Source organism: Apis cerana, linkage group LG10, assembly GCF_029169275.1.
Source record: "Apis cerana isolate GH-2021 linkage group LG10, AcerK_1.0, whole genome shotgun sequence".
Taxonomy (NCBI): domain Eukaryota; kingdom Metazoa; phylum Arthropoda; class Insecta; order Hymenoptera; family Apidae; genus Apis; species Apis cerana.
The window spans coordinates 4,382,631-4,406,438 of NC_083861.1; the positions used below are offsets into that span (position 1 = coordinate 4,382,631).

Here is a 23,808-nt window from a genome sequence, read left to right on the forward strand (position 1 = left end):
ATAATGATACCGTTTAATCTGATGACTAATATTTTAGTAGAAAATATCACATATTCATATCAAATATTCAGAATTAAAATAGATAAAGTAGATACACGCATTTTTGTCGCGCTTCACGCAATGGTCGCTAGCCATCGTCAGTCGATTTCAGGAAAATGGTACGTAAAGTTAGAGTGTGCGAGTAGTGTGCCAAGCCCGGGTGTCGGAGGCGTCCCGGGACGTTTTCCTAGTGTAGGCTTTTGCGCCCGGGTATTATGCGTGAGAATCGTGGAATGAGTGTGTTGGTATGCCTGTTTTGCCATTTTTTAAATATAGGGTTAGGTAGGATAGGTAGTATACTTCTGGTATGTCTGTTAATTATAAGTAGGTAGGGCCGGGCAGGTTGTCACAGTCTCTGATCGGGTAGGCGCGTTTTCGCGTGACAATCTGTTTCAGGGAATAAAATTTGGAAATCGAGGGTGAAGCTGAGACGAATGGGAGGACAATGCCATTCGTCTCTGGCTTTGCTCATCGATTTTTCGAATTTCGCGGTCGCGGTCGCGATTTGCTTTCGAAACGAACGTTGCGCTCGAGATTCTGTACATGTACGGAGAATGATCATTGCGATCGTTGGTCGTCCATGTGCGTCTTAGCTTCCGCGATTTAGTCCCTTTTTTTTCTTTTTTTTCTTGATTTGCGATTAGTGAATCTTGAGCCTAGATTTAAGTTTCAGCGGGCATTGCGCCCGAAGGAGGAAGACCGAAGAGGCCCGACAAACTGTCACGAAGAGGGCTGCAACGAATGGCTTCTCATCTTTTGGATCTTGTCTGGATCCAAAGAATGGGAAGTCATTGTTACTACTTTGTCATTGTGCTCGTTTTAGTAATACGTAGTATATGTTGTATCGTCTTGGCCAATTTGCATGCTGGCCCATCATTTATCCAGTCATCATGGGCAAATCGCGGTTTTGCATTAGTGTTGCGATTGATTAATAACGGGTTGAATTAGAGTTGCGATGAAAAGATCGCGTTTGCTATAGCGTTGCGTTGAAAAAAATATCGCGATTGCTTTTAATTATTTTCATTATGAATTAGTATATTTTTTATTTATTTATTTATTTTTTTTTAATATTTGAATTTGAATTTATTCTTTCTTGTTATATCGATTTATGATATTCAAATAGCTTTTTAGATTTATAAAATAATAATATTAAATTCATTAAATTTTGTTTATTAAGTAGAATTCATTTGAAGAATTAGTGTTGCGTTGATGAATGATCGCGTTTTTTATAGTAGTGTTGCGTTTATTTGTCCAAATTGCCCATATTTCTTCCACTTGGATTGTGGAAGACGTTCCAGCTCTTTCCTGAATCACCTATTACAGCCAAAAAGGCTGTACAAAGGGTGATTGTACGACGGCAGTCTCTGACTTGGCTGCAATCTTCCGCATTTAGTGTTGCGTCTACAATAAAATAATGAGTGCATAAATTAATTTATCAGAGTTTCGTATATGCTTTCGCGAATTTTTTATCTTTTTTTTTAATTATTTTTTTTTTTCTTAATAAAGAATTGCATTTGAAGTATAATAAAGCACTCCTCGCGTTTTCTTTTGAGATTTTAGTACATTAGTGTTGCGAAATAAAAAGAAAACTCCACTCACGGTTTGTTCGGGTTTACATTGAGTGGATAATTATTTTGGTAACCCTTCTGGTTACTTTTTCGTCGTTTTTCACTTTTTCAGCGCCCCCTTATTAAGAGCGTTTGTTATTGAAAATACTGTTAAAAATTTATTTTATTTCTTTCTTATCAATAAATATCTTTGATTTAAAATCATGAATTGCTTAACAATATTTTGATAATTTGATTTTTTTTTAATTAATATTTATTTTCCTTTTAAATTATTTTTTAATTACTAATCCAGTAATTGAGTTTGTTACAGGTATGAATTGAAGAAAATAAACAGGAAAAAATAGATAGCAAATAACGTGAGATCTCTTCATTTGTTGAAAATTAATTACTTTTGTTATTGAATTTCACTAATTCTGTTGTATAATCTGTTTCAGGAATCCTCTTCAACTTTCACTAGAATGGATTACATCTCATCATCAAATAAATATTCTAATTTTTATATTAGGTAGAGCAGGTTGTCTTGAAACATTTAGCTTTGTGATAGATGGGATTTATAAACGATGTTTTGTTCTTCTTATTATTAAAAAAGGCAGTCTCGCCTTTCCCACTCCGTTTTCGTTTTCCAAACCAATAGTTTTCCTATTTTTCAAGGCATTATGATCATCCTTGATTTCCTTAATGTAAACAAATGTTTAATACTTGATAGATGCTTGATAGTGATTTTTCACTAAGCATCATTGATATATCCTGATTTGCATTTTCCTTTTATCTCATGTAATTTATCTCCTATCAAATTATTTGAAAATTGTGTGTCATCAGTGTGAATGCAGATATATGGTTGTAAAGAGAATTTGTTAGTTTTTCAACAGAATTACAAACAAATTATTTAATTTTTATATAGATTTTATGTAGATACTGAAAAGAGCTTTTCAAAACAAGTAAAATGTTAATATTATATTTTTAATTTGAATTTCTTACAGAGTTTTTTAGAAGAACAGAAGATTGTACGATATTGATTAAAGAAAATGATTATTAGAATTAAGTGCATGCACAATCACATTATTAAATTAAATAGTGTATCGTAGAAAAGTAGATGCTGTAGATAAATAGTAGATTGCTTGTTGTAAAATGATGTAGTGCTTTTGGGGAAGCATTGGGGAAGCTTATTTGGCTTATTTTTTTCTTTTTTTTTTTTTACACTTTTCAATATCAATCATTTTTCATTTTCACATCGATGGAAATGTAAAATATTGATAGAATGTCTCTTAATTTAAATTTTTAATTTAATTTTATTTTCAGATTTAGTCTTCCGCGCCGGTTTTTTTTATAGCTCCTTTTTTTTACTCGTGTTGCACAACGATCAAAAGTTTTGAACGTTTTGCAAACATGTATTAAAAGGAGAATTTATTTGAGAATAAATAAATTTTTGTGGAAATGGAGGGTGGATGGGATGTCGGCGGTCAGGGTGGGTCTCCAATTCGCAGCAACCTCCAAGCGGTGAGACCTGGGAAATCATTATTATTTAATATACAATATATAATCATATCATTATATCGATGGTTTAATTATATATTTTATAAGAAATAATATGAGCTAATTGGCTGCGAGCGCAATTATAATTTTCATAAATTAAAAATTAGGAATATAAATTAAAATTATTAGGAAAATGAAAAAAATTAGAAGTAGAAAAAATTAGAAAAGAAAAATTAGAAAAAAATTATTAGGAATATGAATTTTGTTCTCGTTTTAGTTAATAAAAGTGTGAAATTTGAAAAGAGGTTTTTACTTTTTGAGTAATTTAATTTTATAATTTTTATAGTAGTGTTTATATTTTAATCTACTAGATGGCGTAAGGAAAATTATAATCTTTTCTGAAGTCGGTATTTCAGAATATATTCCCGAAGGTTCCGTAAGATGTCACCTCTATTCTCTTTCTCGTGTTTTGGTATTTAACTTGCTATTTGCTAACTAACGTTGCAATCTTATTCTAAATCAAATCGGTAATGTTGGAAATGATACTAAAATGGTATGATTTTCTACTTCCCAAGATATGGGACAAAAAATGCGTTGTATGTTAGATCTATTCTTTATTTCATCTGTGCTTTTAGACAACAATATTTTTTATTCCTTATTCAAATATTGTCATGTTTTTTTATAATGTATACACTAAGATTAAGTTTTATTTTTTTAATAACTGCTATTTACATAGGTAATTGTGAAGAACAATATTGTTCTATTGATAACACAGTCGATTGTGTTAAAGAAAAAAAAGTTAATATTTATAAAGGTAATCGCAACAGAATGTTTAATGATTCTTATTTGGTAATTTTCATACATTTTTTCTTTTAGTAGGTTTAAATAAACAATATAATAAATATTATAATGCAATTGAAGAAGCAGAAAAAGATTATAAAGTTTGTAATAATATTAACAATAATTGTTTCAAAGATGTTATTATAAATGACCTAAAACCTTTTAAGGAAAAAGGTATAAATAAGGATTTAATAGATATTGCAAAAATTAGGTATGTTAATGAAATATTAATAGATATGATAATTTTCTATTTTATAAGAAATTTTTCTTTAAAAATTTTATAGAGGAACTTTTTATCAAATAATACAAGGAAAATTATATAGACAAAAAGATTGTATGTTTCCTTCAAGATGTGCTGGAATAGAATACTTTCTTTTAAAACTTGCTCCTGGATTAACAGATATGGATTTAGTTATAAATGTAAGAGATTATCCTCAATCAAGTAAATATTTTGGAGATCCATTACCTATTTTTTCATTTAGCAAGGTAAATATAATTGTTCAAATCTCTTTTTTAAAACTATTTAGAATTATTATTTTATAAATTGATACAATTTATTAATAATTTGAGCATCATAAAATTTATTTATAGACTTCACAATATTATGATATTACATATCCAGCATGGGCATTTTGGGAAGGTGGACCTGCAATTTCTTTGTATCCTCGTGGTCTTGGAAGATGGGATGAACATTGTATATCTTTAGACAAAGCTAGTAATAACACATTGTGGGAGAAAAAGGAAAATAAAGTATTTTTTCGAGGTTCTAGAACAAGTTCAGAGCGTGATAATTTAGTATTATTAAGTCGTAAGAAGCCAAATTTAGTAGATGCTCAATATACAAAAAATCAAGCCTGGAAGTCTAATGAAGTAATTTTTAATTATTTTAATATTTAATTTGTATTCTTTTATGTCATTATATATATACAGGATAATTTTGTATGTTACATATTTATAGGATACATTATATGCACCTCCAGCTTCTGAAGTTCCTTTAGAAGCACATTGTAAATACAAATACTTATTCAATTATCGTGGTGTTGCAGCATCATTCAGACATAAACATTTATTTTTATGTCGTTCTTTAGTATTCCATGTTGGAGATGAATGGAATGAATTTTATTATAATGCAATGATTCCTTGGATACATTATATACCTGTGTCTAAGGATGCTAATCAAACAGTATTAGAGTAATTTATTATAGTTTTGTATTGTTGCTATTCAGTAATGTTTTTTTGTAAAAAGTTGTTTTCATATATTTTTATATTTACAGAGAAATAATACAATTTGCTATAGATAATGATGACATTTCAAAAAAAATTGCAAATCATGGGAGAGATTTCATATGGAATAATTTAAAAATATCTGATGTCACACAGTTTTGGAAAAAGCTTCTTAAAAAATATTCTAAACTTTTAAAATATAAAATCTCATTAGATAAAAATTTAATTAAAATTGAAAGGAAGGAAAGATCTTAATAAAATTTATTAAAATAAATATTTAATATAAATAATTTTATATATTTTTTTATTAAAATGTCTATTTGTAAAATATTAACTAATAAAAATAATTCGATAATAATCAGATATTTGCTTAATTCTTAAAATAAGCGTTAGTTAAAACGAATGTATGATTTTTTATTGATATACTGTACAATGTCAGGACATAGCACAATGGCAAGTTTCAATATGAATCATTTTAATGCCCTGACAAAAGATTTAACACAAACAAAGGCCTTGTACATTACATTATATTATGTATGTTATATTTCTGTATTATATACTTTACAAATTTAAATTACAATTATCATTCGATTATTATCACAATATAAAATTTTCATATGTATATTTAAAAAAAATTTATTTTTTATTATAAATTTATAACAAGTATTAAAAAATTGTACAAGGCTTTTTTGTGCTTTATGCATTCTTAAATTTTAGATACATTCTTAAGTACTTATTTATTTATAACAAAATTCTGAAAAAAACATTTCTTAAAATGTAAAAAAACATTGTAATGTCATTAATATTACTATAAAAATATATATACATTATGTATTGCAAATATTCTATATATTTTTATTGCAAAATTTAATATTTTTTTCAATTGATTTTGTTCAATTTTTAAGTTAAACACTTAAAGAATATAGAATATAGAATATATAGAAAATATTATATATATGTGCTAAAAAAATATTTACAATACATAGTATACATACATTTTACAGTGAATGTATACATACTATATGTTGTTGCTTTTTATATAATTTTGGTTTTAAAGCATAATATAGTGGAACCTCGATTAAGCAGAATCTCGATTATCCGGTATCTTCTCTTTGTTACGAGTACATTTAAAAGTAAAAAAAAGTTGTTATCGAAAATTATTTTTAAAAGACATTGCATTGAAAGTGATTATTATTTCGATAATAATTTTCATTCTTAATGTAATGTAATTTTTGTTTGCAATTCAAAACAAAAAAAATATTAAACAAAATAAATTTAAAAAAAAAAATAATTCTCGCTGATAATTTTCGAGAATTTTACTCTATGTATTTTGATATCAATTTTATATCTTTCCAATTTTCAAATTTTTGTTTTTAAAATTAGTTTTTCTATTAGACTTTTTTTTTGTTCTTTTAAAAATTAATCGATAATTGTTATACAATCATTATAATTAATATATAACAAATTTAATTATAAATATTCAAAACGTAAAAATGAGTTCTAAAAAAAGCAATTTCTATGAAAAAATGCATTTTTAATTATTTCCCTGGATTTTTTCGAATTATTTGTGCCTAAAATTCTTATGATTAATTGAAGTCCTACTATTATGAACAATTATTATTTTTAAAATAATAAAATTTTTTTTTTTACATATAATATTAAATCTCACATTTTGTAATATAGTCAGGAATGAATGTGTAACTATTATCAACATTATTTATTACAATTCTATTGTATAATGAAATAAAAATGAAGTAGAAAATTATTTAAAAGAAAAAAAAAAGAAATTAATTATAATAATGTTGTTAATTAATGAACAATAATAACAACAAATTGATAAAAAATTATAATAGAAAGCTGCATTTTACTACAGTATGTATTTTCAAAACATTTTAAGGCACTTGTATGGAAGATAAATATTTTTTTGATGTAATCATTATCATGAATACTATAGACGTTTTCATTGATTCCTAATTTTTAAATCAACTATTTATTAATTTAAGATTTTAAAATATTTTCACAATTTCTTGTTTCCTTACAATCTGAGAAGTATTTACATTCTTGTAGGAAATAATGAAAACTCTGTAATATTCATAATACTGTCAGTCAACGAATCAATTGACTGTTATTTTTATTTACTATGTCATGTTACAGCACATTTCAGTTCTGTTTTAAACCTAGTATATGTCCTGCATAGATACATAAAATGAGTGCCTTCAACATTAATGTTTATACAAATCACAACGTACGAATAAAGAATAAATAGGCAGTGTAAAAGGTATGATGACACAATATTGCATGCGACATAAAATATTATGTATAAACATATTTTACACGTTCTTGTTTTTAATTTACATATATACAGCATGTCCCTTAAGATATTTCAAATCGATTCGATTAACAAGGAAACATAATAATCGTTAAGTAAAAATCATATCTTATAAAACATGCTGCAGAGAATACTTAATAACTAGGATGAAGCAAATATTTGTTATCAAACTAAATGCCTAATTTGCTTCAATTGGAATGATTGTTTCGTGAAAGATTAAAAGTAACAACGAACAAAATCTCAAATTGTTAACTTGTTCATCGATATTGGAAAAAAAAAGTTACTATCCACAATTCGTGAGCGTCGATTAGCACATTGCCATTTTTGTTTGGCACTGTTTCCCTTTGTCTGCGATACACTTTGAGGTCACACTTCCCTTCCGTTTTAATTGTCCGTTCAAATATTTTCTATCGGACCTTCGTTGATGATATCAACGCTTTACGATCTCCAACAAGTAATTCATCTCTTTTTTACGTAGTGGCAACAATCTTAGCGATGAATAAGGTCATCAAATTGAGCGGAAGATACCACAATATCGATGACGATGTGAAAACGTTTCCCGCCGCGGAGCCCATATCCTGATTGGAAGACGTAACTAACTGCTCGTCCGTTTCGCCTGTCGAATTGTTTAAAAATCGTAGGAGGGTCGACATTGAAAAAATATGTACAATATTATAAAAGAATCGTCGCTGATTGATGGATGGTTCACTTCAGCACCAAACACGCTTAACACGATTTATCTCGCGTGAAACAGCACTAGTTGAACAATCGTTTCTGTTGTTTGGAACTTATTAGTTACGCCATTAGATCGGCTTTTTCCTTAACGTTTCCCCTCGTGATCTCTGTGTCTCGATTTTTATGATATTTTCGCCTTGAAAATTTCTTGTCCCATTTTGTTGCCTCCTAACTCGAGTTTACGATTCAACGAGATTCCTCGAACGAACAAGTTTTCATTCCTGTCCGTTCACTTTTTCCCGTAACCGTGCGATTCAAAATACAGATTGTTGTCTTCTGGAAAAGTGAGGTTTTTTCAGGTTAATGGAATTTCGTTACTGTTATCGCGAAACGTAATTCCCGTGATCGTTCTTCTCGAAATTTCTCGCCATCGATATTTATCATTGAAGCATTTGTTAAGATAAATCTCAAGATTTTTGTGCTTTTGTAATTTTGATTATCATGTCAACATTTTTTTTTCAGAATTCTTTATTTGAGAAAATAAGTAAGAATATGTGTGATTATGTTTGTGTTGTCCATCGTTGTTATCATCGAAGATTAATAATGTGAGAATAAATTATGATTTATATATATATTATAATTTTAAATAAAAAGTGTGTTTTAACAAAAACAAAAGTGTAAAATAAAGATAAATAACACGAGCCTTGTGGACAGTTACTCATTTTGTTGATTATGAATTCTGTAATGTTCTTTTTTTTTTATTTGGATAAATTACGTAAATGTAAAAAAATGTAAATTTATCGGAAATATCAAACGAAATTGTTGATTTTTTAATATTTTTGTTATTAAAAGTAAAGTCGTTTGAAAGAAGAAACAACACGTAATAATTATATATATAACAATATCTGTAAAGTATATTTCTTTTATGCACAAAAATCTTCAGAAGATAATAAGTATTCTTATTTAGAAATTTAGAAAAATAAGTTAAAATTTAAATTGTTCTATCAAGCTAGGAATAATTGTTTTTGAATGATCTATTTTTTAAAATATAGAATTTTAATCTTTCAATCAAAGTTAATATTGTTCATTGGAAAAAGAAAGAAACTTATATTTTTCTTCAAAGAGAGATACCTTACAATAAATGCAGAACATTAAAGGGAACATTACTATAGTATAGATATTTAGCAACTTCCACATAGACTTTACCAAAACAGAAATAAACCCGAGAATGAAAGAAAATGAGTGCAAAAAGAAAAGAAAATACAACATGCTCTGTACCAAATGATTCTGTGTAGAGAAAGATTATTAGAACTAAAAATAGAACGATACTCGTGCAAATAAATTGTATATAAAAGAGTAAAACAAAAGTACGTGCATTTTTGTGTACGATATATGTATTTGTACGTGTAGAAAATCAAAAAGAAATGTCAAAAAAGGAAGAAATGAGACAGAGGTACAGGAAATCAAGATTGATTTTATTTATTTAAAAAGGTTAAAAAAAGGAAAGACGGGAGTAGACAATTTCCTATGATAGATTAAGTTCCAAACAACGTAACCATCCTCCATATACATAGTTTTTACCATGCACCTGTTTGCTTCATACGTTTGCGCATTGATTCGTGCATGTGCGCATATTTTATGTGTTTCGTGCTGTGATACATCCTTCGTAATTGTATGCAAAAAAAAAAAAAATTCGTGCAACGCTATCAATGAATGGATCATCATGCGTCGCAGTGATTTTGATTTCACACAGATCTGTCAAATGAACTCTGTTTATACGACTTCTTATTTAAAATTTCACAAGTTTATATTCCATATCACAGATAACTGATGAACAAATATCTGATTATTTGTGTTCATTCATGGTAAACAAATAATTTGACGCTTAGAGCTGATGTTGACAGACCTGATTTAACTCGGTGAAATATTCTGTTTGTGAAATCATTGAAAGCTGTCGAAAGCAATATCAATTGATATAGTTCCATATAGTTTTTAAGATAATAAAAAGCTTGAACTCGAAGACAGTATTATTTTTGCTTTATAAGCGATTGAAAATATTAGTAAAATTGAGAAAAAAAAACGTGCAGAAGCGAAATTCATATCTGATGAAAGACACCATGGTGCGAATTCTCGTAAGTGAGCATTAGGAATATGATATACCTATGAATGTTTAAATTTGGAGCAAAAACAGTGTGCGACGATAAAATAGGTAAAAAAAGCGTAAAAAAACTACATAACATAACTACAAATAAACTATAAATAATTCGTGGATAAAATGCGATCACATAAATAAGCAAAAAAAAAAAAAATATATATATATATAAAAAAGAGAAATTTAATAGATATAGAAAGCTTGTGTTGTAATATTTATTGTTTCCATCAAACTGGATTCGATGACGGTAACAGACGTTTTACATTATTTCTGTCACGTTAATCGACATATCGAATGGAAAATTTCTGTTCTTTCTTTCTGGTTTCTCTTTTTGTTTTGAGCTTTTTTGCAGACACGTAAAACTTCATTTTTTTTGCCTGGCTAATAAATACTCTGGGCTTCGACAAGCATGCGAATATAATTTCGCGAATGATTCATTTGTATAACAATTTGTTATATAGAGAATGAGGATTATAGGATTATATATGTATTTATGCGTAAGTCTTAGGAAAACTTTCATCGTAGAATTATTATTATTGTTTTTCTTAATTTCCGTTCTATATAATTTATTTAAAAAAGATAATATTTCAATGCGGTATTTAATCTGAATTTAAATAATTTAAATAATTTAATTTTTACTTTGGGAATTTGATAGAATTTTTAATTTTCAATCATGAAAGATTCCATGGAAGTTATCCTAAGGCTGATAAGGCTAAAATCATAAATGACAATTTTGCACATTGACAAAAATAATCCAATAAAATAATCCAATCTTCAATAATAAAAATTAAACTGATGTACATCGAATCGGTATATATACTGAAAAAAAATATTTGTTATAGTAAAAATTGATTTTTCTTAAAGATTAATTAAAAATCTAAGCAATTTTATTTGCTTAAAGCTTTCAAAATGTCATTATTGTATAATTTAATAACTTACAATTATATTAATATTTTTGTTGATGTGCAATTTAGATGATGAATAAAATTAATAAAAATGAATGAATAATGATGATTAAAGCGATTTTATGTATTTGTTAGCAAATTAATATGTTATATGCTGCATGGCATTGAAGATCCAATGATATATTGATAATTAAATTATTTTTCGGTTTCAATGTTAATACCTTCCACCATGAAATATCCCAAATTAAGATGACCACCATGTTTGTAAATATTATACTCACCGAAGAATTTTGTGCAAGCCACATTATATTATTATTAATCATGTCATAATGATCAATAAAACTCAAAATTTAATTATAATCATTTAATATCATATTATATTTAAGTCATAATTTATGCTAGCGCGACTTTGTATTATAAGACAATGAATTGAAACATAAATTACGAAATGTGTAGCTTGTTGTATTAAAATTGAAGTAGCGTGTGTAATAATTTTGATGTCTCTTGTAGAAGAGCTATTGGAACGATTGTTTCTTATTTTACTTTAAATTATAATTTTCTAATATCTGTTTAACTTCTCATGTTTCAGGTGAAATTTTATTTTAAATTATCAGATAACCCGATTATTATTGTATGCACAAATTTCTTCGATGGTAAAAGCCCTAGGTATGTAATAGCCAGGTGTTCGAGACACCAAATACTGTATCCTCGCCTTTTCTGTATTCATATTTTACTTATTATTACCACTTAAAATTCGATTTTTCGTAGTGGTGAGATAAGTTCGCAGCTTCAAGTATCCACTTTTAGAAAAATCACAATCTTAGCAATATTAATTTTGGAATACAAAAATTAAAAATATTTAAAAAGAATCCAAAACATAAAATATTCTATATTTAAAATTTTCCTTATAAAGGTAAAATATAATGAAGTACAAATATTGTATTATATTAATATTTAGGTATCTATATACTTAATATATTTAAATATATTATATACATAGTATATGATAATACTTTGATCATAAAAAAAAGTGGATGCTATGAAACTGTACTATGGCGAGGTAAGAATCTGGTCTGACTCGAATGAAGCTTTAATACCTGCATCTAATATGATGTCTCCGACGTCGTTATTGTCACCATCAACGGAGTCCGGAATGAAGAAATCTCCGTCATTCAGAAACGTATTAATAGAATTTTCGGGAAACCATAGGCATTCGTTGCCATTACATTGGCTATTGTGCCATCGATTCATTGAATTACCTAACGTTCCCTTGTTGGCTGATCTGCATCCGAACCACCAGTAAGCTGTCGACCTAGGGAATGCTGGATCAGCAACGTCCACCTAAACAGTATTTAAAATAATTTAATCAAAGGTAATTTTTTTATTTTTAATTATTTATTTTATTTATTTAAAAATAATTCTTAGATTAGCATGATCCAAAAGTTTTGATAATTTATTTTTCAATTATTCTGAATGTGTTAGTTTTAACTCATGTTGAGTTATGACTTCTATATCCCTTTTTTTTCACTCCTCTTTTTTATCTTTTATTAAAAACAATTTCCAATCTTTTTATTTTATTTTTATTTGACAAAAAAACACAAAATCATAAAATGTGAATCCAATTTGATTACTCACGGAAAACATCCTATCGTTGAATCGATAATAAGCATCTCCTTTGAAGAAATACGTGTAACCACGATAGACTATCGAAGCATCAAGATTATCGGGAAGCCCTTCCCAATTCGAGATCAGTTTGGGATAAGTGTTCTTCACAGGTGGTTTCTGGGATGGGTCAAACCTCCAGAATTTGCTACCTTTGTAGAAATAGAGTTTGCCATTTCCGGTCCAAACGGTCACAGTATCGATATTATCCGGAATTCCTGTAAAACCTTCGCTGATTTCTTTCGGATAATCTCCATCCATTTTTTTGCCCACGTATCTCCAGTATTTCGAACCCTGCAACAATATCGTTTATTTCTTCTTTTATGTTTTATTTATATTCTCTGTTTTATTCTTGGTCTTATATCTAAGATAATAGAGAAATTATCTAGTGAAATAACAATAATTGTATCAGTTATTGGTTTTTCATACCTTGAAGAAGTAAGTCTTTCCATTTTTATACGTGAACGCAGCGTCTATGTTCCCTGGCAATCCTTTCCATGAGTGCGAAATGAGCTTGGGATAGCCGACTGCTACACCATCTGAGGTTAATCTCCAATAACGATCACCTGTAATTCATTTGATCATTTATTACAAAATAAATGAACATTAGAATTTAAAAATTGAATTTTTTTTAGAATACAGATTTTTGTATTTGGCCTTTCTGCTTATTTTTACATGATTTACTCATTTTTTTTCTATTGGATTTCAGAAATAGCATTGGAATCTGCACAAAATTTAATTTTTCCCATTGTTTATGATTTTTCGTGTAAATAATGAAATAATATTTCTATATAATAAGGAAAAGTTGAAGATAGAGTCATTTCAATGAATAAAATAAAATTTAGATAAATATAATTCTATTTTATAAATATATTAATAATCTTTAAATTATATATATATATATATATAAAGATTATATTTCGTTCGTTATATTTCTGACATATACGTACCCTTGAACACGTACATATGTCCCTCCGCAGAATTGAACATGGTATCGACCTTTGAATTCGTGCATAGCTCTGAGTCCTCTTCGCTAGGCGATGCAGTGGTAGTTGGTTTTGGCCCGCTCGGAACTCCACCGTTATTTGACGTTTTCGTTCCATACAGAGCCTAAACCACACGAAAAATTCAAATTGAAACCCTTCCACTTCTTCATTATGCAGTACAATTCATATATTTCTTCTCAACCAACCTTTCCATTCCAAAATGTATTATAAATGCATTTTTTTCTCAAATTGAAGAAATTCTATCATTCTTCGTTTATGAAAAATTGATTTTCGCAACAATTGGATTTTGTATTACGGTATTTACCTGGATACCCTGAATATCGTCCTCGTCTAACCGGAAATAAGGTTCATAGCCGCGATAAAAGGGTGCCATTAAAGCAGATTTAACGTCACTATGGCTCAGACCGAGAGAATGGCCAAACTCGTGAGCAGCTACTTGAAACAGATTCGTTCCACGGAAACTGTCGATGGTCCATTGTTCTGCGTCGTCGAAGTGAGCATCGCCACCGTATACGGGGAAGTAAGCGTGAGCTAAAGTGCCACCAGGTCCATCGAAAGGATCTCCATCTCCGTGTTCGCCTTTCTCGAATCTAATTTCGATATGGACCTAACAAAAGTGGATCGAAAATTGTTATAATCTATAAAAAATTATTCCAAGATCGAAGGATCTACAAGAATGTCAATTTTATTGAAATCTCTTGTTTTTAGATATTTCAATTTATTTTATATAAATAACACATTTTTTATGTGTCTTATTACATAGAAATATCAGTTTGATTAGCTTTTTTCTTTTAGAATAACTCGATCCAAATTATAATTATCTTCATGATATCTAATATTATTTATGGATTATAACAATTTTGTTGAATTTTATTCGTATTCTATTGAATATTTATTTTTCAATTATTATAATTGTATAAGAAATTATTTCAACATAAGTCTCATTGATGTTAAAGTATTGCGATTAATATCGCAGATGGTTTCATGAAAAATAAGCAATGATAAAATCATGCGAAATCATCATTGGTAACAATGTTTGCATTATAGGATCAGATCATTATCAAATTTTTAGTTATAAGCTATAAGATTACTATTCTTTGTTTTTTCATTTCTTTTTCGCTTCACGATTGTGAAATATTATTCGTCTCACCTGGCCTGACTTCTTTTGGACGAAAACGAGATCCGTGTACTCCGACCACACTTTGAATGCCTTGTTCAACTCGGCATCAACTTTGTGTTGTGGCAAATTTCGCGGGTACTTGCTGATCTTGTACGACAATTTCTTCACACGCCATCTAGAACCTGTAATAAAATATTTCTTTTCTTTTTTTTGGATTCTTCTATTAACTATACCATTACATTAAATATATATTAAATATAATAACAATGCAAATATCAATCTAAAATTTGTTTTAAATTTCAAGATTAAATTAAATTTTCTAAATAATGTAAGTATAAAATTAATAATGGAAAAAGAGGAGTGAATGATTGAGTGTGCAACAAATTTTCTTAGAATATCTATATAATTGAAAATAATAAAAATTTAAACTTTTGAAAAATTAATTTGATAGAAATATATATCATAACGATCTTCGATCGTTATTTAATATATATTTACAAAGAAGATCTTGGCAGCTCTTGACAATAATGTCTTTTTATGTAACGGTAATCTATGTGGCAATCATTTCATTACCGTTTTATTTGTCTCTTGTGCAATGATTTATTTTTAAATATAAGCATTCATTTTGAATAAGATTCTAGTATAAAGTTTATATCGAAACGTTTCATTTGATTTCCATCTATCTAGAAAGAATTATCGGAACGTGATTTTCCAGTGGGAATTATTAGTAATCCATTTTTCCAATTAATATATTGATTCACCCCTTAATCACGACAACGTGTCTGAAAAGTTAAAACACGCATCGATGAACTTTGTACTTCCATATATCTAAGTTCTTCCATAGATCTTCTTTATATTCTTATCTTATTTGCTATTAGAAACAATCGTGAAATGTATTATACTCTCATCACAAATGTGTTAGTGAGTTATCATTTTGAAAAATTGTAGAAATAATATTGTCTCGATTATTAAAATCATAAAAACAATCTATTGTTATGAAAAAGACAAATAATCTTCTAGTAATCATTAAAAATTAATTATTTTTTAATTTCAGAAATTATTGATAAATTTAATCAATATATCATTATATATAAAAATTTTTGCAATATTTCAAATATTTTTGATAATTGTGATAAACAACGATAAAAAAAAAGTAATCTATAAATTACAAAGAAGCTCATTGTTAAATATATAGCCTTGTCATCACATCACCGATCTATTATCTTTGTCAAACATCACATCTAACAGCAAGGTCGATCAATTATACCTCCATCATTAAAGAGCGAAACTCGTCCAAGCTTATATCCTTCTTTGAATAAATGAATAGACTAAAAGTAGAGAAAATTTTAGATATTAAAAGAAATATATTAGAAATATTTTATTCTTCTATTTTAATTTATTTCAAATCTCCTCCACTTTTGGTCTCTAATCTATTCGATTGTCAAAACAAATTTTTTCAAATAATAAACTCTTCACAATCTAGCTTTGAAACAGTCCAATTTTCAGGCCTGATAAATTTCTATCGTCATTTCGATCATGATCAATCTAATGGGTCATCCAGGGGATCTGTTACGCGATAAAAATCCATAGGATACACGCATCGGTGATCTTGTCGCCACGAGTTCACTGAAACGAGGCACGCTTGCACGAGGTTCAAAGTCATGGTTAGGATCGATCGAATCTCGATAATTTTTAGATAGATTATATCCTTTTCGTGTGATTGAATAAGTGAATAAGTGGAAATCAAACAGTAGGTCATTTTCTTGCGAGAAGAAAGAGTTAATGAAAAGAAAACAAAGTGTCTTATGGTTGATTGGATAACTGGAATCATGATTTTGTGGAATTTTAAATTGTTAGAATGGACAATAGAATGATTGGACATATATTATTGGATTTTTTAATGATATGTACTATATTGTTTTAATTTTATTGTATTTGTATGATATGTAAAATTCTATTGGATTTTTTAAAATATTTTTTTTAATAAAAGTTTTTCTTTTCTTGCAAGGATTTATGTTAGTTTTGAAAAAAATGTAAGTTGTCAAATTAACTTATTAAAAAATTAAATTTTACATCTGATATTCGGTCAATTGCATCGTAATTTTAATTATAAATTGAAAAATAAAGATTCATTTAATAAGTCGCATAAAACCTTATCAGAATTGTATTTAGAACAATTTTGATGCATAAAAAATGTATTTAGAGCATTCAACAAAAGGCTACAGGTGCGTATATATTCCGTTTGAGGTGACTGATTCTATAATAAGGATAATGTGACAGGAAGTTAGAAGTAACATTGAATTGTGAATGCGTTCCACTACTCGAATAATTACACGAATTTTTAATTGTTTCAGTTATTTTATGTAATAACTTTAAATGCAAATTTTCTCAATTAATTATTAAACATTTCTACTATATTATTTAAATTATTTTCATATTCTTCTCTAATTCTTGTAATTGTTCTGAATTCTGGTATCTTTGATAAATTTTTCTTAAATAAATTCATTTTAAAATATATGATCACTAAATTGATGTATATTATTTAATTTTAATATATATTATTATCGTAAAAAATATTAACGATAAATAGTATTATATTTTAATGAGATTGGAAGTCGAATTTAGATTTTGGATTTTATTACATGATTCGATTGTTATGTCATAAGATATTTTGATGAAGTTTGATTAGATTAGAATGATTAAATTCATGATTATTTTATAATCTATTTTTTTTGTAAAAGGTTTTTTTACTTTTCTATTTTTTTATTTTTCAATTTAGATATTTTTAACAATTGAAATTGATACATAATAACTGAGTGAAAATATTTCCACTCAGTTATTTGATAAAAAGATATTCATGGAATTAAATTTTCCATTTTATGGAATTAAATTATAATTCGATTTACCTTGAAGAGCGTATCGCTTCGATCTTCCAAAGCCAGGACCAACTTTGTCTTTAACACCACACCTTGGCAATGTCATTAGTTTATATGTTTCTTCGTCGATATCACCTAAAAAAAAGAAAAAAATTTTTTCAATAATAATTACAAATGTACAAATTTTAACATTATTTATAATTTAATTTTATCTTTAAAATTTTTTAATTTATAAAAAAAATTGTTTATCCACAATATATATATCTTATTAATTTTCATCCATTCATAATACATCAGACAATATTTTTCCCTTAAAATTTTTCATTAATATTTCATCAATCTTAATATTTTTGTATGTAGTATGTTCATTTCAATACATAATTTTTATTTTTTTATTAACTAATAGAAAGCAATCTTTTTTAATGCATCCAATACATTTCTTTCATAATTCGTTTCTTATGAAATTCAATTTATTCATTATATAGGATTCGTAAAGTGTTATCGATCCTTAAAACTATATTACATCTACTACATTCTTTATTTACAATCATTTATGTATGCGTTTCCTTGTATCACGGTGCATATGCATCAAGTGAACACGTACATGCATAATAATTCAGAGTACGTGATAAGTTAAATTATTCGTACATTCTAATTCTAAGTCCAATCTTAAGATGATCGATATCATGATTATAATCTATGCGATAATAAAATCATATTGAATTCGAGTAATTAATATCCAAAATTGTAAAAAAATCAGAGTATATGATCTCGATCGTATGAAGGATCCTTTTGTTTGAATTGGTTTTATTTGAAATTAATAATTCGATTCGATTTTTAAATTTTAGTTTGAAAAATCAATTGTAGATCTTTTTCTAGACTTTTAGATTTCTAAAGATCCACAGGTCACAGTTTAAGAATTGTATATCGGTATAATTATCTCGATCTCGATCGTATGTAATCAATATTTTACTCGAAACGGTTTGAAAACGTTTGAGTTGAGTTTTGTCACGCGATTGGAATTATTATTAATACTTCTTTACGTGGAAATTGTGATGTATTAACGGAACGATCGTGTAAATCGATTTGAATACGGTTTACGGAGCTATCGAGTTGTTTGATATTGGTGTGAGCGTGTTTAGAATAGATTGAAGATGTACTGGAAATATCTCTGTTAAGTTATTGCATGATAAATGTCAGTTTTCTACTAGGTTTTGAATTTCAAATAATATTCTGCATATTCTAATTTTCTAAATATAGATTTAGAATATATTTTTTAATCCATAAATTTATTAAATAGATTTTTATAATTTATTATATAGATTTAAATTATTTAAAAGATATATATCGAGTTTAGTATGCTTTTTTTATGAAAAATTTTATAATTTAGAAAGAATTTATTTTCTTGTTTGAATAGCTAATAAATTCGATATCTAAAAATGAATTTATTAACAATAAAAAAATATAATTGCTTTTTCTTTTTTTAAAAAAATGAATATTTAATTAACAATTCATGAAAAGATTTGTATGCACAAAAATATTTATTCGCAATAGTTTTCATTGAATTAAAAAAAAATTGAATTTACACACGTGTAAATGTTAAATATCCTTCATGAAGTAAGAGCAATTATATTTACTTTTTTCGAAGTGGATAATACGCGGACTTCGACTTATTTTTCTTTCAATGCAAATTTGATCAAATTGATTCAATTGGCAAGAATTCCATATTTTTATAAAACTGAAGTCAGCAATGTTATATAATTGCAAGTGTGATTCTTTACTTTGTGATGAAAAAATTTTAATTTCAAAACAAATTATATAATAATCATTAATGGAGTTAATGAAATATTTTTCTTTCATTTGTTCGAAGTTTCAGCTTGAAATTAACTTATTCTTTTCATTGTGTATTTATTACATGATAAATGAATATATTATTAAGTGCATTTATTTTCCATTTTATCGTTGATTATTAGTGTTATCACATCTGATTCAGCTTAATGATTTATATAACATTATTTTTTCTTTATTATAACATTTATTACGTATTTTTTTTTTCTCTTTTATTATCTATAATCATAGATATTTTGAAACACGATTTTTATCGAATAATTAGTTTTTGATGATGAAATTTTAATAGATAATCTTTTGTCACAGAAATATCAATATTTTTTATTAAAAACTAATGTTTGCAATAAAAAAATAAAAAGTATAATACATTATTGTATCATATTGAAATTTACTGATAGAACAATAGTGTAGTTAGAAAAGTACTCGATATGACGACCATTTATGATAGCTATAATTATAATACTAGAGTATAAGACTACGGTTGTTTTACATATTGACACATATGTGTACTAATTATAATATTTATCATTCTCAACGTAATTAATGCTTCATTATTATAAGTTTTTCTTTCTTCTTGACAATATCATTTAAATATAATAATTTAATTATAAAATGATAGAGATAGCAATGATCAAATCATTTTCATCCTATTTTTATTCTCTATAAGTTAATTTAATGAATCAGGTCAATGGAAATAATTAAAATCAATTCATAATCCTACTAAGTATAAAATATCTTATGTATATGTAATTCAAAATATAAATAATATATTAAGTATTGTTAGTTAACATCTTTTCTCTTTTTTCACGACGTTTTTTTTAATCATTAATGAAGAGATTTCTTGCAAAAGTTCGAAAATATACGATTGCGTAATAATCGATTTCACGTGATTTCATGAAATTTGTCACTTTTGTTGAACAACTTCTTACGAAATATCTTCTTCCTCTTTCTAGCATATTTGTTACGTGTGCACGAGTTAATTCATCGCGTTCAATATATAAGTACAAGGTTGATTACGTTAAGTATACACATAGTAAGAAATTCTAGTTTGATAGTGGCAAATGATTGCTGTCGATAAATACCGTTTCATCTCAAATAAATACCGCTATATAGGGTGCAATTTAATAGTTAGATCATTCTTCCGTTCACCTTCGTTTTTTTATCCATATCCATCAATCCAGTACTATTTTCAAAAATTGAATTTTTCAATAATATTTTGAAATCATAATTTTCTAATCATGTAAGTTATTTCAATTAAATTGTAATTTATTTTCTTCCACTAATCTTTATTTTATTATATACATTTCAAAAATGGAAAATTTTCTCGTTCATACGTGATTTATTTTATTTGTTATGTGTGTTTCAAACCGGGTACAAACATTATTACGAATAATCGAAGTGAAATCATTTCTCTACAGGAAATACGAGGTGACTTTTACCACGATTTCATAATAATCGACAAATTCGATAATTTTTGTGTCACAGATTACTCGTTCCGGTTAGAGATTTCATTCTTCGATAGAAATCTTACCAAATCTTTCTTGGGCAAGTTGTCGAAAAAAGTGTCTTTGTCTTTTTTGATAGAAAATCAATAGAGAAACATAATTGCGTTACAATTTTTATTATTATCTCTTCTTATTGCAATATATTTTTTAATATTTGTTATTCTTTGTCATTCGATGTGTGTTTTTAATTGCTTTTAATTTTAGAATTTTAGTAATATCTAATCACTTTGAAGTATTACATATAATTTAAATAATTAGTCGATAAAGAAAAAAAATAATCGATGTTTAATAATTGATGTTTAATAAGATGTCTATTAAAAGTGATGATTAGGAAAATTTTTTTCATTGTTTAAAATCGGTTGTTTAAAATACTTGCAAGTATTGGTAATAACATTTTTGATATGGTGCAGCTTGATATTATTATTTTAATTTCAATTAAATGAAACAAAAATTAAGTTTCAGTATTAAATAGATTATAGAATAATATTAAGTACTATTAATATGATAGAATAATCGTTAATATTTGTTAAATCGAAATTTTTTATTCAATATAATTTATTGATTATTATATTACTGTTTTTATTATTATTATTACAAAATAAATATTCATACAAAATAAAATTTAAAATGTTTGAATAATATATAATATAATTTGAAATATTAAAATTATTTAAAAATAAATCCACGATTAATAATTTCAAATCGTAATTAGAATCAGGAAAATGTGTTCGTGTGATCAAGTTACTGTATGAGTCATTTTTTAAGCGCCATTGATGAATCTGCTGCATTTCATCGAACTCAATGAGTCATCTCTCAGCATCATCATTGAGACTTCATTGTCTTCATTTTCAAACATAAGCTATTTCCGGTTCCTACGCGATTCTTTATGAAATAAATTCCTATTTTATTTTTTGCAAAAATAATTTATATATTCCATTCATTTATTCACTCTCCATTTTTATATATTTTTCAACTTTTAAATTAGCCACATTACAATCCTTCTCAGAGATCTTCTCAATTGTTATTTTTCATTCCAAATAAAATATTCAAATCCAAGCTTGTTACAATTTCTTAAATTTATCAATGCAAATTAAATTAATCACAAAAAATATCTGATATTCTGGTATATCAGTTATTAGAAATCTCTCTTATCAATGACGCATTCTCATTTTTTTCTATTTTACCCAAATCAATCATTGAAATTTTACCGGAAACAATTTGTTTTTTCGTTCGTCACGTTGTCGACTCGACGTTCTCTCAAGGTTTGTTTTAATAGCCAGTTCTCGTTAAACGATTCTCGTCGTTTCAAGATATTGTTTGACATTCGTCCCTCCATTTTCCCAAAAACTGTTGTTATCTCATTTTTCTTTTCCCTTCTTTCTACCATCGATTTTTGTCCATGGAATCGAGCGTGTTTTCAATGCGAACGAACAGTTTAACTGGCGTCCAGTTTTTCAAGGTCTAGAAACGCTAAAAATCCGGTCTTTATTCGGAGCCGGTCAGACAAGTACGTGAAGGTGCAAGTGTATATTTTTTTCTACAGTTTTCTTGGATATGAAAGGATAGAGATGTACTGAAACGATAGAGCTGTAATTTGCTTTGTTGCTCTCTTAAAATTAGCTTTTATCATTTTGATAAAATAGAGAGATGCTTTGGAGAGTCTGTTATTTTTACCTCTTCTTCTTTAGTACAATAAATGATAATTATATTAGATTTGATTTAATTTTTTTTAACGTTAATGAAATTTTTCGTTCGAGTTAAAAATTTTTATATATTGTGTAGTTTTTCTTTTTTAAAATTATTTATTATTTGGTATAGAGTTAAATTAATTTTTTAATATTTGTCTTTTTTTTAAGACAGGTTTATTTGTTTAAAAATATAGATAGATTAACAGCTGATGTAGTATCTCTTTGCAAAATCATCATAATTTCAATGTTAGCTCCGCGTAATATATTTCCTTGAAGACAGTTTATCACCTCATTAAGATATGGAACTTCAACGACGTAATAATGTGATATCTCGCATTCATTATGCATTGCAATTCATATTTACAGTTTCTTAACTATTTCTACTTCTTTTCTTTTATTTTTTAAGATAAAAAACAATATAAAATTAATTATTACTTTTAAAGTAACTTGGAGTATTTATGATTATCATTAAATATCATAGATATGATTAGACAAATAATTCTAATCAAACAAGCATAATCAGTTAGCTTTATTTTCGATCGTTTTTCTCTCATAAGTAAGTTTCATTTAGCATTTCATTTCATTTAATAATATCAAATATCTCGAACAAAAATTCTCATATCTTTTTCTTAAACATTCTATTTTTCAATGAAATGAAAAATGAAATGAAATAAAAAAAATTCTTCCATCTCTTCTATTATCCATTTATCAACATTTCATTCATCTTCATTCTTTCTCACCTAACAAATTTTACGTAACGATTCTTTTCTCTATCTCTGTGAACCGGTCATTTCTAACCTAAGTTCGATCCATTATTTCGACCGTGACCGAGTCATTCTTTTGCGCCGTTTTTTTTTTTTTTTTATCTCAGATCCTAATTACCCCCTGGCTGACTGA

The 23,808-nt window shown here is 26.9% G+C and overlaps 2 protein-coding genes across 7 annotated transcripts in view; one reads left to right on the forward strand and one right to left on the reverse strand.

Moving 5' to 3' along the window:
* Nucleotides 1–3,074: 3,074 nt before the first annotated feature.
* Nucleotides 3,075–5,985, forward strand: LOC107993295 (O-glucosyltransferase rumi homolog). Of its 3 annotated transcripts, none has more exons than XM_028664568.2 (6): nucleotides 3,075–3,894; nucleotides 3,960–4,131; nucleotides 4,205–4,406; nucleotides 4,512–4,790; nucleotides 4,879–5,111; nucleotides 5,195–5,985. In XM_028664568.2, exons 1-6 carry the CDS (start codon nucleotides 3,636–3,638, stop codon nucleotides 5,397–5,399), a joined length of 1,350 nt encoding a protein of 449 aa, XP_028520369.1. In that variant the 5' UTR covers nucleotides 3,075–3,635; the 3' UTR covers nucleotides 5,400–5,985. The 3 variants fall into 3 exon arrangements, with proteins under 3 accessions (XP_028520369.1, XP_028520368.1, XP_061936782.1); XM_028664567.2 differs by having other exon boundaries at nucleotides 3,081–3,894; nucleotides 3,957–4,131; XM_062080798.1 differs by having other exon boundaries at nucleotides 3,081–3,894; nucleotides 3,957–4,131; nucleotides 4,879–5,124; nucleotides 5,195–5,376.
* A 1,017-nt stretch (nucleotides 5,986–7,002) lies between these two features.
* LOC107993310 (matrix metalloproteinase-14) overlaps nucleotides 7,003–23,808 on the reverse strand; it is a 40,381-nt gene continuing 23,575 nt past the window's right edge. Inside the window, exons 3-10 of one of the 4 annotated variants that reach the window (XM_017049681.3) lie at nucleotides 17,901–18,005; nucleotides 15,025–15,176; nucleotides 14,179–14,481; nucleotides 13,818–13,977; nucleotides 13,297–13,433; nucleotides 12,841–13,161; nucleotides 12,465–12,546; nucleotides 7,003–8,089 (exon numbers count right to left, since the gene is read on the reverse strand). In XM_017049681.3, coding sequence (XP_016905170.1) covers nucleotides 7,944–8,089; nucleotides 12,465–12,546; nucleotides 12,841–13,161; nucleotides 13,297–13,433; nucleotides 13,818–13,977; nucleotides 14,179–14,481; nucleotides 15,025–15,176; nucleotides 17,901–18,005 — 1,406 coding nt within the window. In that variant the 3' untranslated portion in view covers nucleotides 7,003–7,943. Of the gene's footprint in view, nucleotides 8,485–12,302; nucleotides 12,547–12,840; nucleotides 13,162–13,296; nucleotides 13,434–13,817; nucleotides 13,978–14,178; nucleotides 14,482–15,024; nucleotides 15,177–17,900; nucleotides 18,006–23,808 lie in introns of all 4 variants that reach the window. The other 3 variants (XM_017049682.3, XM_017049679.3, XM_017049680.3) reach the window with 3 other exon arrangements.

Bases quoted from the DNA above. Each gene is read 5' to 3' on its own strand.
- LOC107993295 (XM_028664567.2), top strand. From the start codon at position 3,636: ATGATTTTCTACTTCCCAAGATATGGGACAAAAAATGCGTTGTATGTT. The intron at 4,132-4,204 runs GTATGTTAATGA...AAAATTTTATAG, and splicing joins ATAGATATTGCAAAAATTAG to AGGAACTTTTTATCAAATAA. The intron at 5,112-5,194 runs GTAATTTATTAT...TTATATTTACAG, and splicing joins GCTAATCAAACAGTATTAGA to AGAAATAATACAATTTGCTA.